The sequence below is a fragment of the Parasteatoda tepidariorum genome, chromosome 7 (assembly GCF_982258835.1).
Source record: "Parasteatoda tepidariorum strain Cologne lab strain chromosome 7, Ptep-v5.0, whole genome shotgun sequence".
Taxonomy (NCBI): domain Eukaryota; kingdom Metazoa; phylum Arthropoda; class Arachnida; order Araneae; family Theridiidae; genus Parasteatoda; species Parasteatoda tepidariorum.
In genome coordinates, this window is record NC_141761.1 from 12,955,628 (window position 1) to 12,970,369 (window position 14,742).

At 31.3% G+C, this 14,742-nt stretch overlaps 1 protein-coding gene across 6 annotated transcripts in view; it reads right to left on the reverse strand.

Annotated features, from left to right (window-relative positions):
* Window positions 1-14,742, reverse strand: part of LOC107447300 (disintegrin and metalloproteinase domain-containing protein 11) — a 204,670-nt gene that overhangs the window by 114,940 nt on the left and 74,988 nt on the right. For all 6 annotated transcript variants that reach the window (XR_015435316.1, XR_015435317.1, XM_087167335.1 and 3 more), the window contains exon 2: window positions 1,965-2,003. Coding sequence is in view for 4 of the 6 variants with exons in the window: in XM_087167335.1 (XP_087023461.1) it covers window positions 1,965-2,003 (39 nt within the window). In the remaining 2 variants the exon portion in view is untranslated. The remainder of the gene's footprint in view (window positions 1-1,964; window positions 2,004-14,742) is intronic.

Genomic DNA, 14,742 nt, shown 5'->3' on the forward strand with positions numbered 1-14,742 from the left:
ATAGATCGCGTGATTTGTGTTCCTGTTCCCCAAAATATTGTGCTTTTGCTTTCGCATTTAATTTTATGAACTATTTTTAACGATATGAGTCAAATTAGACCTGACTGGATAAAAAGGTTAAAACAGCTCGCAATTACTCCTATTTCAGTATTATTACACTTAACGTATACATGTCCAATGTTATAGTAAGGTTTTGTCGATGTAGTGTTAACACATGTTTGTTAACGAGATTGATTTTTTTGTTAACACTTTAAATAAGAATTATTTTTACAACTTTGAAACTCAACTGCCTTAGCTCTCTCATTCGGATATCCTAAAACTGACCAATGATTTTAAGAATAACTTTATAAAAATAAAGACAGAAATAAAAATGCACGGTTTGCTGCATTTTGCATTGCTAACAATACACTTCTCTCACCCAGTATCGCAATTAGTTACAAAATCTGATAACAGATGGCGTTGCTAATTTTAAAAAAAAATATAAAACGAAGTTTTTTTGCTTTATTTTAGCCCATTCCAACTAAAATATTTGCACGGGTGGCAATTAATTCTGTACTCAGAATTCTCTACGTCATTGCTGCAAATAGTGGCTACATTAAAAACATTGTTTCACAGTTAGTAGTATCATATGTTGACGAAACTGATGCAAATTCGTCAATGCAACGTTTAAAATTCTGTCAATTACAAAGAACACTCTGTAAAATTTCGCTTATTTTTCAATCAAGAGTCACAATTATGAGAAAAATCAAAGCATTCGTTGTTACTTAGCAACGGATATTATTAAGTTTGTCTGCTATATTTTTGTGTAATTTCTTTTTCCGATTTATTTGCTTTGAGAAATAAATAGAATTGTTTTCATGGCAGGGGGGAATGAAAATACACTACAGTTACATTTTGAAAAAGAATAGGTTAATTAAAACATTCAGAGAGTAAATAACAACATGCTTTAACAAATTCTTTAAGCAAACATATATACTACCAAGGGGGTAAAGAAGTGTATAATATTTAAATAGTATAATGGTAGAAGTCTTTATCTATTCACAATAGTAAATACCACAGAACTGTATGCTGCTTTAAACTACATCTGACACAAAATGAAGAAAATAATAAAACAGTGCATAGAGCAAAAAAAAAATAATCTTATTATTTTATTATAAATCCTCTCTTTATGATTTTTTTCTAATTTATATTGGAACTTCGTTTTATGCAAACTTGTAATAACCTAAGCAGATAACGATCCTAATTAGTTTGGATAAGAAATATTTGCTTTTCTATTTTTCTCGAAAATTCGCATAATCCAAGCTTTTAGTTGCCAAAGCTGGCAATTGGTCCAAATCAAACAGAATTCGAACAATTGAAGCGTTCTGTATCCTGAGTAGATTTTTGTCCTTAATAGTTCAATCTTTGTTTTGATTTCGGAACTTCGTTTAATCCAAACTTTTAGTTACCAAAGCAGACAATGACTTAAAAATTTGGATTAGAGATCTTTGTTTCACTATTTCTCTCGGTACTTCGTATAATCTAAACTTCCAGTAACTAAAATCAGGCAATAGTCATAATTAATTTGTATCAGCGTGGTTCTAACTTTAACAATTTTCTTTTAAAATAAAATAAAAATAATGCATAATATTAAAGCTGTAATTAACGTTTTTAGAAATTAATAGGTAAATAATTGTGGTAAAAAAAAATCTATATTGCAATTTATTTCTGTTTCGTTTCAATTCCTTCCTTTAAAAGTTTCATTTGCTTAAGGGTATCATTTGCTTAACAGAAAAGTATTAAATATTGTTCCTTAACACAAAGAATAGACAAAGAAATTTTAATATGGAGAACGTTTTTTTTTCAAGTGTTCTTTTTTCAATTATAATTTGAAAAATAATTCAAAGACAAAGAGACAAAAAAAGCATGCAAAAGTCAGAAATAATTATTGTGTTTATAATGAGACTTCAAAATCAAACACTTACCTATTGGTCGGATTTCATCAGCGAAATCATCAAAAAGATCTGTAAAAAATAAGTACTATTAGACGGTTATTAATTTTTTAAATATTCTTAGAAATTATTACAGGCAATGAGCATAACCCTATTGTTAATTTATCTGTGTTTTATGGGGGAAAAGACCCACCTTGCAATATGTTCTCCAGCCTTACAAACTTGATACCCAACATTGCAACTTGCCACATTACAACTAGCCACACAAATTTGATATAAACTCACATTACAACATGTTCTCCAGCCTTGCAAACTTCATACAGTACCACACTGCAACATGTTATCCAGCCATTTGATACAGACCCTTATTGCAACATGTTCTCCAGCCATTCAAACTTCATTCAGACCCACCTTGCAACACGTGCTCTAGCCATGCAAACTTCATACACACCAACATTGCAACTTGTTCTCCAGCCACGCAAATTTGATACAGACCCACATTGCAACATGTTCTCCAGCCATACAAATTTCATACAGATCCTTCTTGCAATATATTCTCCAGCCATGCAAACTTCATACAGACCCACCTTGCAACATGTTCTCCTGTCATGCAAACCTGATACAGCCCACTTTGCAACATGTTCTCCAGATGCTCAGGGCTTGGAGGAAAGAAACAAAGTCATGCAAACTTCATACAGACCCACCTTGCAACATGTTCTCCAGCCATACAAACTTCAAACAGACCCACCTTGTTACATGTTCTCCAGCCATACAAGCTTCATACAGACCCACATTGCAATATGTCCTCAAGCCATGCAAATTTGATACAGACCCACTTTGGAACATGTTCTCCAGCCATACAAACTTCATATAGATCCACTTTTTGCAACATGTTCTCCAGTCATGCAAACTTGATACAGACACACATTGCAACATGTTCTCCAGTCTTACAAACTTCACATAGACCCACATTACAACATGTTCTTCAGCCGTTAAACTTCATATAGATCCGCTTTGCAACATGTTCTCCAGTCATGCAAACTTGATACAGATCCACATTGCAACATGTTCTCCAGTCATACAAACTTCACATAGACCCACATTGCAACATGTTCTTCAGCCATACGAACTTGATACAGACCCACATTGCAACATGTCCTCCTGCCGAAGGAAACTTGATACAGACACACCTCGCAACATGTTCTCTAGCCATACAAACTTGATATAATTCAAAATATTTGTTTGAGAAGCAACTTTATATAATGTCGATCTCAATCTTACATTTCGATAATGTGTGATGTCTATGCTAGATCCATGAAAACTGCAGTGCAACGGAGGAAAAAGACAACTACATCCAGGGCAGAAAAAGCCTCAATTTTATATATTTCGGAGAATATTGTAAGACCAACTTTCAAACAAAATCGCAGTTTTTATATAGATATTAAGAAATTCTCTACAATTTTCTTTCTAATTTAAAATAAATAATAAGCACTACATTTTGCTTTGTGGAATTTTTATAAAGCCTTCAGAAATTGCGGGCCTCAGAACAATTAGTAATCACATGAAATTTACATTAGCTTATATGTCATATATATATATATATATATATATATATATATATATATATATATATATATATATATATATATATATTTCAGCGAATTACCGAAATCAAGAGAATTTCGAATTTTACCGGTGAATGGCAACAATCACAAAGTCACTTTGGAGAATGTTCAAAATGTTTGTTACATTCGCTTTGATATTAATGTAGTTGTTGATATTATTATATTTATTCGATATTTTAATATCTGCTGAAGACATATTAGAAGAAACATCAGTGATCGGAGTACAGATTAAATGTATACCGGGCAGTGGCACTAAGCCTTAAAAGAACATGCGTGAAGGGTATAACGGGCAGTGGCATTCAACTAGACCTAGTATATAATTTTGACATATATGATCGTCAGCTTTCTCCAGTGGAAGTCAACAACCACCAATAAATGAACAAATTTACAAAGGTAAGAAAAAGGAAAGTTGGAAATTAGTATTTTATTTGCCAGCAACGCTAAGCGATGAGAGTCTGTACTGAAGACGCGGTTTCGTACGAACCCAATGAGGTGACCCGGGTCCGAACCCAGCGATAGCTGGTCGATACGAATTCTGCATCCGGTTCGTACCCACCATAGTGCTGACGTGAAATATCCTCAGGGTTAGACAGATCATGGGTTAGAATCCCCCAGCCTTCTGGCCAACCGTTGGAGGTCTTCGTGGTTTTCCTCTCCGTGTATCGTAAATGCGGGTTAGTTGCATCAAATAAGTCCTCCAAGAAAGGAAATTTCTCCCATTACTTGATGGAGGAGTTTCCTTGTCTTTTGGATTGGGTTCAAAATGACAAGGCGACGGAGTTGAACATTAGTAGTCGAAAACCCAAAATTGGGTCAGTTTTTCAACGACGGATATAAAATAAAATAAAGACATCCTTGTATTTGCAGACTGATAAAAAAAAGTGTTTTTTCAAAATCTGAAAAAATCATAGTGGGTTCGAGTTTGAATAAAAAGACTGTGGTTCATGTACTAATCAAAAGATAGGTGTACCAATAAAAAAACTGTATGTTCGAGTACTGATCAAAAAAGTGCGTGGATTCAAAATCGGAATAAATGAGGTTGGGTTCGAGTTTGATTAAAAAGACTGTGGTTCAAGTACTAATCAAACGATGGGTGTGCTTATAAAAATATCACTGGTTCGAGTACTGATCGAAAAACTGCGTGGTTTCAAAATCTGCAAAAATGATAGTGGGTACAAGTTTGAATTAAAAGACAGTGGTTGAAGTAGTATTAATCAAAAGATCAGTGGCATTTACCAAAACGTGATTGTCAACATTCTCCGGTAGAAGTCACCAATTACCCATTTCCGTCATTCACAGTAACATACTTTTATACTTTATTAAAATAATTATCTATTATTTGTCATCGTCATTTTAAAAAACCTAAGCCTGAACAATATCAACCCCCTTAAAAGAGGTCTCACTTTGATGCTAAGTTGAAGGTCACCTTCAGATCGCTCCGACCAGACATTAGTCATTTTTAACAATTTTTTTCCAATAAAATGAGTAGCTTACATCACTTTACTGTAAATAACAGCATATTTCTATTTATTATGGTCAATATCTATCATCAAAACACCACATTTTTGATAACATTCGTTCGAATGTTCCACTGCAGCCTCCAGAGATGCAGCAAGAGGGAAAAACGAAGCTAAATCCGGGAACCAAATATAGATCCTAGCAAAACCCTGTAATTTCACAGACCAGCGCCCATCACAAAATCATCATCAGTTGGTAAGAAATCTGAGAATAACAGCTAAAGTACCCACACAGTTTAAGGGCATCCAAGAAAGAAATCAAGACATCACCCAAGAAAAGGAGGAGGAGTATTCGTTCGAATCCCTCCTCACCAAGACTCTAATTGCCAAGATGGTCGCTCCTCTAGATGGATGAAGGGTCCATTGTGCTCCCCAATCGGAAGCTGGCATTGCCTCCCCCCTCCCCTTTGGTTCTTTGCCAAGAATCATCTGTCTCTTCGTGAATTCGCACTTTGGGACGACACTTCACTCGTCTTTTGTTCGAATTGTGTTCTTTTTTTCCCCTTTCCCGCCATTTTCCTGAGAGAAGTTCTCTTTTTGTTTCCATTTATCTCTGAATTACGAAGCAGAGATTATTTTCGTTGTTTTATAACATTAATCTAAACTGCTCCCCAATTCATTTAACGAGAAAGAATAGAATTTTGTTGTATTCCCGCCTCTTTCTGCGATTTTTTTGTTCTTTTTTTTTTTTTAAATATCCGGAGAGTTTTTGGTGGATGTTGCGGATTGTTCCAATTGTAAAACTGAAAATGAATTGCAACAGCGTGGATAATGCCGAAAGTATAAAACCACGTTGATGTCATTAATAACGTGTTAAAAGCAAAGTTGACGTGATTAAATTATAATTTTAGGTTTATTGCAATATATTATGTCCCTATAAAGGTTGGACAAATAACGTTGAAAACATCGTAATTAACACAAATGAAAATCGTTTAATATACAGACCGTGGCTAAATTTTTAGACGCACTTTAAGATTCCATGAAAAATCTTAATTATCAGATGATACTATACAGCTTTATTGTTTTTATACGGCTGAAACCGGTTTGCACTTGTTTACGTTCGTGTATCCATTGGTTAACATTTGTAATGCAATACGTAAAAATAAATACAAATAGGTATTATATAAGAAATCTCCTAAATAAAAACCCATTACATGTATGTTTAAATATAAAAGTATTACACATAAACTCGTGCAAATCATGTAGTCATTAAAAAACTACAATGCATCTAATAGTTTGGTCCAGTTATTATAATATACCAATATAATGCTTCATATAATAAATATTCTATATTTATATAATATATCGTCTAAATTAACCAATTGACCCGAGGATCGAACCAGGGACCTGTGGCACGACAGCGCTCAGCCACCGGACGTCATATATATATACATGTGTGTGTGTGTGTGTGTGTGCGCTTTGGTGTCTATATATATATAGACACCAGTACCTGCTTCTTAAAAGAAATTAAAAAAAAAATTAATTACGTCATTAATAGTTTCAGTAGTTCAAAATGACAGGCATTGCTAACAGCATTGATGATGGAATTCAGAATGACAACCATTGTATTTTACGCCTTGAATACTAAGAAATGGTAGTTTTTTATTACATTAAAAGAGCTGATTATGCCTTCATTAGTCGCAATGATTCTTATTAAGTTGCTTTTTTTTTACAATAATATACAATTTATATTACAATACAATACAATTACAATATAATACAATATATTACAATACAATAATATATATATTTATGTACGATTTTAACTAGAGAGAAGGAAATATTCAAGTGCAACCAATAACCCCATAATATAATTTTAAACAGTAAATACACTCCCAGAGGAAAACCCCTTCATGAGCAAACCAGTGTTGAAGCCGGTATGAATGTAGTAATAGTAGCGCCACCTACATTAATTAGAAAAAAGTTACTTCCTTGTTGGATATCATTGCGTCTAGAGATAGACCAATGCGCTGTTGTCAATAAACTCATAATTAATAATTAATCCGCTATTCATTATTTTTGTTGTTGTTTATCTAAAATTAGATCAGCATTATTTTCATGTGCTCGTAATACGAACCACGCAAACCCGCAAACGCAATCAAATACAAAATATTAACAACCAGAGCACGATTTTCCTATTCAGTGTTTTTTAACGACCTTAGCTCCTGCTTAGCATTAAAAAAATTTTTTTTTTCTTTAGTTTAGGTAGCAAATTTTAAGAGCATGTATGGATCCGACTACAGCCAAGAGGAAAAAGAGAGAGAGTCGTTGAAGATCGTTGGATTGTAAATTAGCGGATCGTGCTGGGCACTGTGAATGGTGATACGAATTTCTGATTGACCAACGGAGGACGCTGTAATCATTTACTATAATTCTGATCATGTATCACTGTTTGGCAGGCAGCTCACCAGAATGGATGGCCTATTGTCACAATATCACAGAAGGTAGCCTAACAAATATTACACCATCATTATTCTTCGTTTTTAGTTGCTTACATTTATTAAATTTAATTCTTATTAAATATGTTTTTTTTATTCATTGCACCATTCTACACTGGGCCAATCTGTTGTATAGCTAACTGAAATAGCACTAATTCATAGAACGAAATAAAAAAAAATAAAAAAAAACTAGAATTGTACAGCAAAAGGTTTGTAAACAGAAATAAATCATATAGCCGAGTAGAGAAACAAACCAACAAAAAAAAAAAAAAAAAAAAACACTTCGATTGAAACTTCATAATACATCTTTTCGACTTATCAACTTATCTACATAAGAAATTTAGTGATTTTCTAGTGATTCCAATTTCATGGAATTTCTTGTTGCTGTTGACGTATGCCATGGAATTCCTTAAATGCTTTTAATAGCGTAATAGGTACAAATGATTCCCTCTTTGAAATCGAAACATTCCAATACCTATAATATTGTAGCTGAATTTGAATTAAATGATAAAAAATACGATTCCTCCACTTATTTAAAAAATAGTTTTAGGAACTTATGACAAGATAACTTTATTTTCGATGTTGTAAGTTAAGGTATAATCGAATAATTTATGGAAATTTTTCTATATGATCCATTTAAATAAAATGTCTTTAAACAAACAATAACAAGAATCATTATTAATAAAATGTCTACAAAGCACTCGATATTTTTATTCCAAAACAGTAAATTCAATTTAAAATTATTTTCCGTATAGTATGATCACAGACTTTTACTCGTATCAAATATTCTAAATTTAGCATCACATTCAAAATCTAATTTAATATTTAGGTGACATTTTTTTTTAAACTTTATATTTTCCAGTATAATATATGAAGAATGTTTCTTTCGTTTTTCTTTTTAATGTGCAAAAAATATATCTAGCAAAAATGAGAAAAACTTTAATATTTTAGTCGAATTTGTCAAAAATGTTCCTTTCGTTTTTTTTTTTTTTTTTAATGCACAAGAAATATTTCGAGCAAAAATGAGGAAAAAAGGAAAATTTTATTCGAATATATGAAGAATGTTCCTTTCGTTTCTTTTAATGTGAAAAAAATATTCCTCGCAAAAATGAGAAAAAATGGAAAATTTTAACACTTTTCAAATACATACATAAGCTTTCTCTTTATCACTCAAAATTAGATTGTTCATTTTATTGAAAAAAGTAAATATAAATTAAATCGTTTAATAAAATTTATAAGCACTGACTATTATTAGGAATTTTCAGTTCGTAGAATTTCTCCGTTTGTTATTAGCAATTCCAAAACTCATTTATATCCGCCCTCCCAATTTATGCTGATTCATCTCTTCCTTTCATTTCATTTTATAGCCCTTAACGCAATTCAGACTTATTTTGTTTTTGCTGTCAAAGAAAATATGTACTTTATTTTTCTTCGGGACACAATTCCGAATAAAAGTTATATCAGAAAAGGAAAACATTTTTTTCTTTAGGAAAAAATAAATAAATGGGAAAAAAAAGGAAATTCCGATTGTGCAGTTTTTCAAAGCATTGAAAAGGCAAACTTATCGCTAGAATTTGCATTCTTGCTTTTTATGCATTATTCAAGTACTGTAGTTGTTGTTGAAAATCTTAAGAAATGAAAAAAAAGGGGTTGTTTGTAAACAAAATTCGAAGTTTATGCTCGAATGTTTTGATTGTGAGGACTACCGTATCAGGATGTGTTGTATTTTTATTCTAGAGTTTATTTCTGTAAGTCAAAAGAACAGTTTAAATTGGAAAATTATACTAAGATTGAAAGTATTTTCTAAGAAATCAAAGCAATTTATGTGTTTTGGTCTGTCATCAAAATATGCTATTTTAATTTCTCAAAGATGAATTGCAAGATGAGGTAGATGCATTTCATTTATAATTATAGAAGTAATAGCTCTGCGGTGTTTCAAAAAAAAAATTATTTCAAAAATAACGATGGCTACAGTTTACTGTTTAGGAAAGCTTAATTTTATTTAATTCCTACTATTATTTCACACTCTCCCTATATCTTGTTCAAGTTTTTAATCGTTGATAAAATACTTAATTATTCATCCACTCAAGATAAAATACATTTTTTTAACTTGTAATGAATGACAATTGATGTTAATACAATATTTTCAAATATTAATTCATGCATTAAATTTAATTAATTAATTTTAGTTTGATATTTGAGAAAAATTATAATTATTTAATAAGAAGCAATTAAAAAAATTTTTTTTGTTAACCTAAGTAGGAAATGACTTACAAATTTTTTTTTTTTTTAATATTGCTTATTCCCACAAAATTTTAAAACTAGTTATGAAATTCCCTAAAAGATGGAGCTGCAACTGAGCAGACTGTGAAGCAATAATTTTTGCAGCATGTTTAACCGTTCAAACATGAATATTTACAACTACTTTTCCTTCAAAGCCATCTTTCAGTTTTGTTTTCAGACTGTGGCTTGCTGCTGTCTCAAAATTATAGTGCGAATTCTAAAAATATCATTTTATACTTTTCTCTGTTAAAAGCACCACCAGTTAAATAACTTCGCAACTAATTTTGAATCTTGGTTGGGAAAAAATTATTTGCTCATTCAAACACAGCAAACCACGCATATCTTTTTTATTTCTCAGTCAATTTTTCAAAAATGGGCAAAATGGATCTTGTTTTGAGTTTTATGGCGTGCGCACTTTAGACGTCAGACGTCACCACACCTTTCAATTATCTCCAAGAGCAATAGCAAACAGTGCGCATGCGTCATCATTGCATGCGTTGCTAAAGCGACCGCTGCTGTTTGATACTTTTTTTAGAATTCTTTTTTTATTTTTATTTTCACCAGCAGTCATTCTTAATGTATTTACACAATAATAATTTAAAATTTTTTTAAATTCTTTTTATTATTAACTTATAATTACTGTCTTCACGGTGATTTTAATATAAATATGTATACTTTAAGAAGGAAAAGTATTTTGTAACTTCTTGAAACACGTATAAAGCCAGGATTTGAAAACCAATCCGACGACAAACATCAATGGAGACAGTTTTTTGCAACCCATGATTTGAAATGTTGTGGCGTTTAACGGAGTCAATCCAAAAAGGAAAAACATTTAACCAAAGAGTAACCAGTGATCTTAATAAAACGATCACAATTTTTTTTTACTTATTTTTTTTTATTTCAATTAATTTTTTTAAAGCGCGTTTCTAAAACATAATTATTTAATATTCGACTCCATAGTTATATCTTCTTTAAGCAACAAGCCGTGATAATTTCATGTTATTTTGGAATAAAAACGTCTAATAAATGAATTAATAAAACTCAGTTGAGGTTATTTAAAAATAAATACAGATTCTTCTGTTAAAATTGAAATTTATGTTAGTATCTTTAGAGAAAACAAAATTCGTAAGATGGTATAACAAGAATTGTAAAATGTTAAATAAAGTAATATTTCTCTTTTTAATATTAAAATGTATTATTTTTCTATTTAATATTCTTCTCTATAGTTATATCTTCTTTAAGCATAAGTTATAATAACTTCAAGCTATTTTGGAATAAAAACGTCTAATAAATGAACTAATTAAATCCTTATACAGTTGAGAGTATTTAAAAATGTAGTGTATCTACCCCTACAAAAATACAATTCCAATTCACTAGTATATAAGGCATATTAACTCGATTCTGTGTTGGGATATCTTTTCATAGATGAAGGTTGACATTGTTGGTAACTACTATCCTCACATTGGTGACCTGGACGTGATGGAAAAACGCCTACCTGGACAGAAACTCCCTCTTCGATTTGAACACGCCTACTAAGGCAGATGGTCCACATTGAATAGTTGACTTGCTACTTGGGACTGCAAAATTATCCACTTCCTTGCGCTGCTGCTACTCAGTCTCCATCACACCCAACGTCGGACTGTATAAACTCGACTACTAATGGCAACATAGGAGTGACCACGACCATGAACTTTACACATTTCGCACAATCAGCACTCAAAAAGTACGGTGATCTTAATACAGCTCTCCCGGCTTCTCACAGAACAGCAATGAATCAACTAGTGGTATCCCGTTCATCGAATTCTATCACAGATAAAATTCTGGTGGGGGAGTACTGTAGTGTATCTACCATTACAAAAATACAATTCCAATTCACTAGCATATAAGACATGCTAACTAGATTCTATGTTGGGGTACCTTTTCATAGATGAAGGTTGACATTGTCGAAAACTACTATTCCCGAAAAATGTTATGATTACTTTAATAAAATCTTAACAAAAAGTATTATTTTTCTTTTTAATATTCGTCTCTACAGTTATATATTCTTGAAGCATAAGCCATATTAACTTCAAGTTATTTTGGAATAAAAACGTTTATAATATGAATTAATAAAATTTATTAATAAATGAATTAACAAAACCCTTATATAGTTGAGAGTATTTAAAAATAAATACAGATTCTCCTGCTAAAATTGAAAATTATGTTAGTATCTTCAGAAGAAAAAAAAATTCGCAAGATTGTATAACAAGACTTTTAAAATGTAATTCTGTTTTGAATTCTAAATTAAAATATTCTGTTAACTCGCTGGAGCGTATTAAAATTCAAACAGGATGAGAAAACATGTAGTATCATCGAATAATTTAACGTCTTGACTACGTTACATATTTAATTAAAACTTCCTCCTTTTCGAAACTTACTCTCTAACAATACTTTTAAAGAAAGCTAAGAAGCAAAAATATAGTTCGCGTATCCCTTAATTGCATAAACTTTTCCCATCGTAAAGAAAATATCTCTGCATTATGCTTGGCTCCTAAAAATAATTCGAAATTGACTTGAAGGACGGAAAACAGTAAGAATATTTCACCAAAGAGTTTCTTCTCTCTTCAAAAATTGCTAAATTGTTTTTTTATGAAGCCTTTTGTGTCAGGATTGGAATTTTAAGTTGTTGGCGTATGCAAATGAGGTGATTTGGCGAGAATGGATTTTTACAGACGCCGACCTTCATTTAGAGCACAAAGATCTTATGAAGACTAATAAAGTGTGAGCTCATTACAGTGTTGGAATTTAAAATGGCGGAGGAAAGAGAATTTTAAAACAGAGCATTTTTCTCGCCTAAATTGGATCTGGAGAAAAGGTAGAGGCCTTTTATCAAGAATTCTGACTGTTAATGAACGAACAAGAGATGCAACACGTCAATAAAGAATTTTCTAAATACGAAATTTTCATTCGTGTGTTTCTTCTTTTTTCCTCCCCTTTCTCCTTCAGTCAGACAAAAATAAAATTCGAAAATGAAGGAAAATCTATTATTTGAGACAGAAAAATAACTGATTAGTTTTAAGTGTAAATAACAAAAAAACTCTAAAAAAAAAAAAAAAAAAATACAGCTCGCTTAAATAGTTTCAAATTTTGCCACTAGGTAGTTGCGCTGGCTGAACAACGTATCAGTGGAAAGAACTAACGATTAAAGGAAAACTATACGTTCTGCCAATTTTTCCAATACCCATCGCCATCTGGTGGAGTAATTAAGATTTATTTAAACACGATATTTTTGTTATTCTTTTAAAATTTATATCTTATCTAATAACAAAGCAGCAAGCAGCTTATTCCTCTCCCCACAATAGAATTTCTATAATTCATGTTCAAAATGGGTTAATAATTTAGTGGACGTCCTATATTTTTAAAACTGAAACTAAAGTCACTCATCAGCTGCATTTTATTTATTTCTAGGACCTTCTGCTGAGTGTTGAGAAGGAGCCCACTACCTAGGGGTTCGGGAGCAGGTGCCCCCAAGAAAATTATAGATATATTAACGTAGTCGCTAAATATCCCAAAAATAAGTTCGTTATATGGAAAATTAGTTAAATAGAAAATCCCCTTTTGAAATACTTAAACAACACAAAATAGGTTTTAAAATCATAAACACTTGACATAATTAAAATAGCAATTGATACACCCTTATCTTGTAAATTAGTATCGTATCTTGTAAATTAGTAGCTTTATTACTAACTGTCACTTAAATAATAAAAATAATTTTAAAACTCGGCAAGGTAGAATAGAAGGAAGATAAAATTAGATGTAAGATAGAATTAGAAGGAAATAATGCGTGACTTCATATTAATTCCCTTAATGCAAATGTATAAATCATAAGCAAAGCCAAAACTGCGGAATCCCATCCATTTGCGTCAATTAATTGTTAAAGTTCCTATTTATTGCATGATTGAATCCTCATTTTACGACCTGTTTAAAGCTTCGATTCACTAATCGATTTTGGAACACGAATGACTCGATTTAAAATCGAAAATTAATTTATTTTGTGTTAAAATTAGAAAAGGTCTCTTAGTTCTATTACAAATGTTTTTTAGGAAGTCTCTCGGTTTGTTAGAAAACAACTGTATCAATTTCTGTAGTTCTCTATGCTTTCTAGTGCCCTTTACAAAACTTGATTGAAATTTCTTCTTCACAAAGTTTTGTTAGTCTCTTAGTCTCATAAAATATTATTTTTATATAGTCTCGATATATTTCTCGATATAGTCTCGATATTATTTTTATATAGACTTTTTATAACGTCGAAAAGACGTTACTTTCCGGTTCCCCTAATAAAAGTACTTGATTAGGGATGTACTTTTTGTTAATCCTTTAGTACTCATTATAAAATTTTATGTATAAAAATGTTCTCTAAGGTATTAAATTTCTTCTCTGATGTATTAAAAACAACATTCAAATTTTCAATTCGCATCCAAATGTTTGACAAATATTTGTTATATGAAACAATACAATAGAATAACAAAAACTCTGATAAGTTTCGTATCCAAACAATAAAGAGAATAGTGTATCCTATTTCTGCATTCAGGAACATGAACGCAGAACAAAACGAATTGTCTCCTATTCTACGCTTACGAAAGCTAGCTCTGATAAATTTCAGATCCAAATCCTTAAGACGATTTTGTCCTTTTATGCTGGATTTGGAAACTTACACGACATACAAAACAATAGTTTCTTCGATTTTTTTCCTTGTTAATAGAAGCTAGACAATTATTTTTGCTACTGCAAAAACTTTGATAAGTATTTGTTCCGTACGATAGAATAGCTAATGGAGTGCTTTATTTTTATTGATTCAGAAATTTTAACAGTTTATTGTATAAAATTATTGAACTTAAACAATTATTTCAAAGTTTGAAGAAGGAGACAAATAAGTCATCTATTTTTAAGCGTAGTATTCAAGGTATAA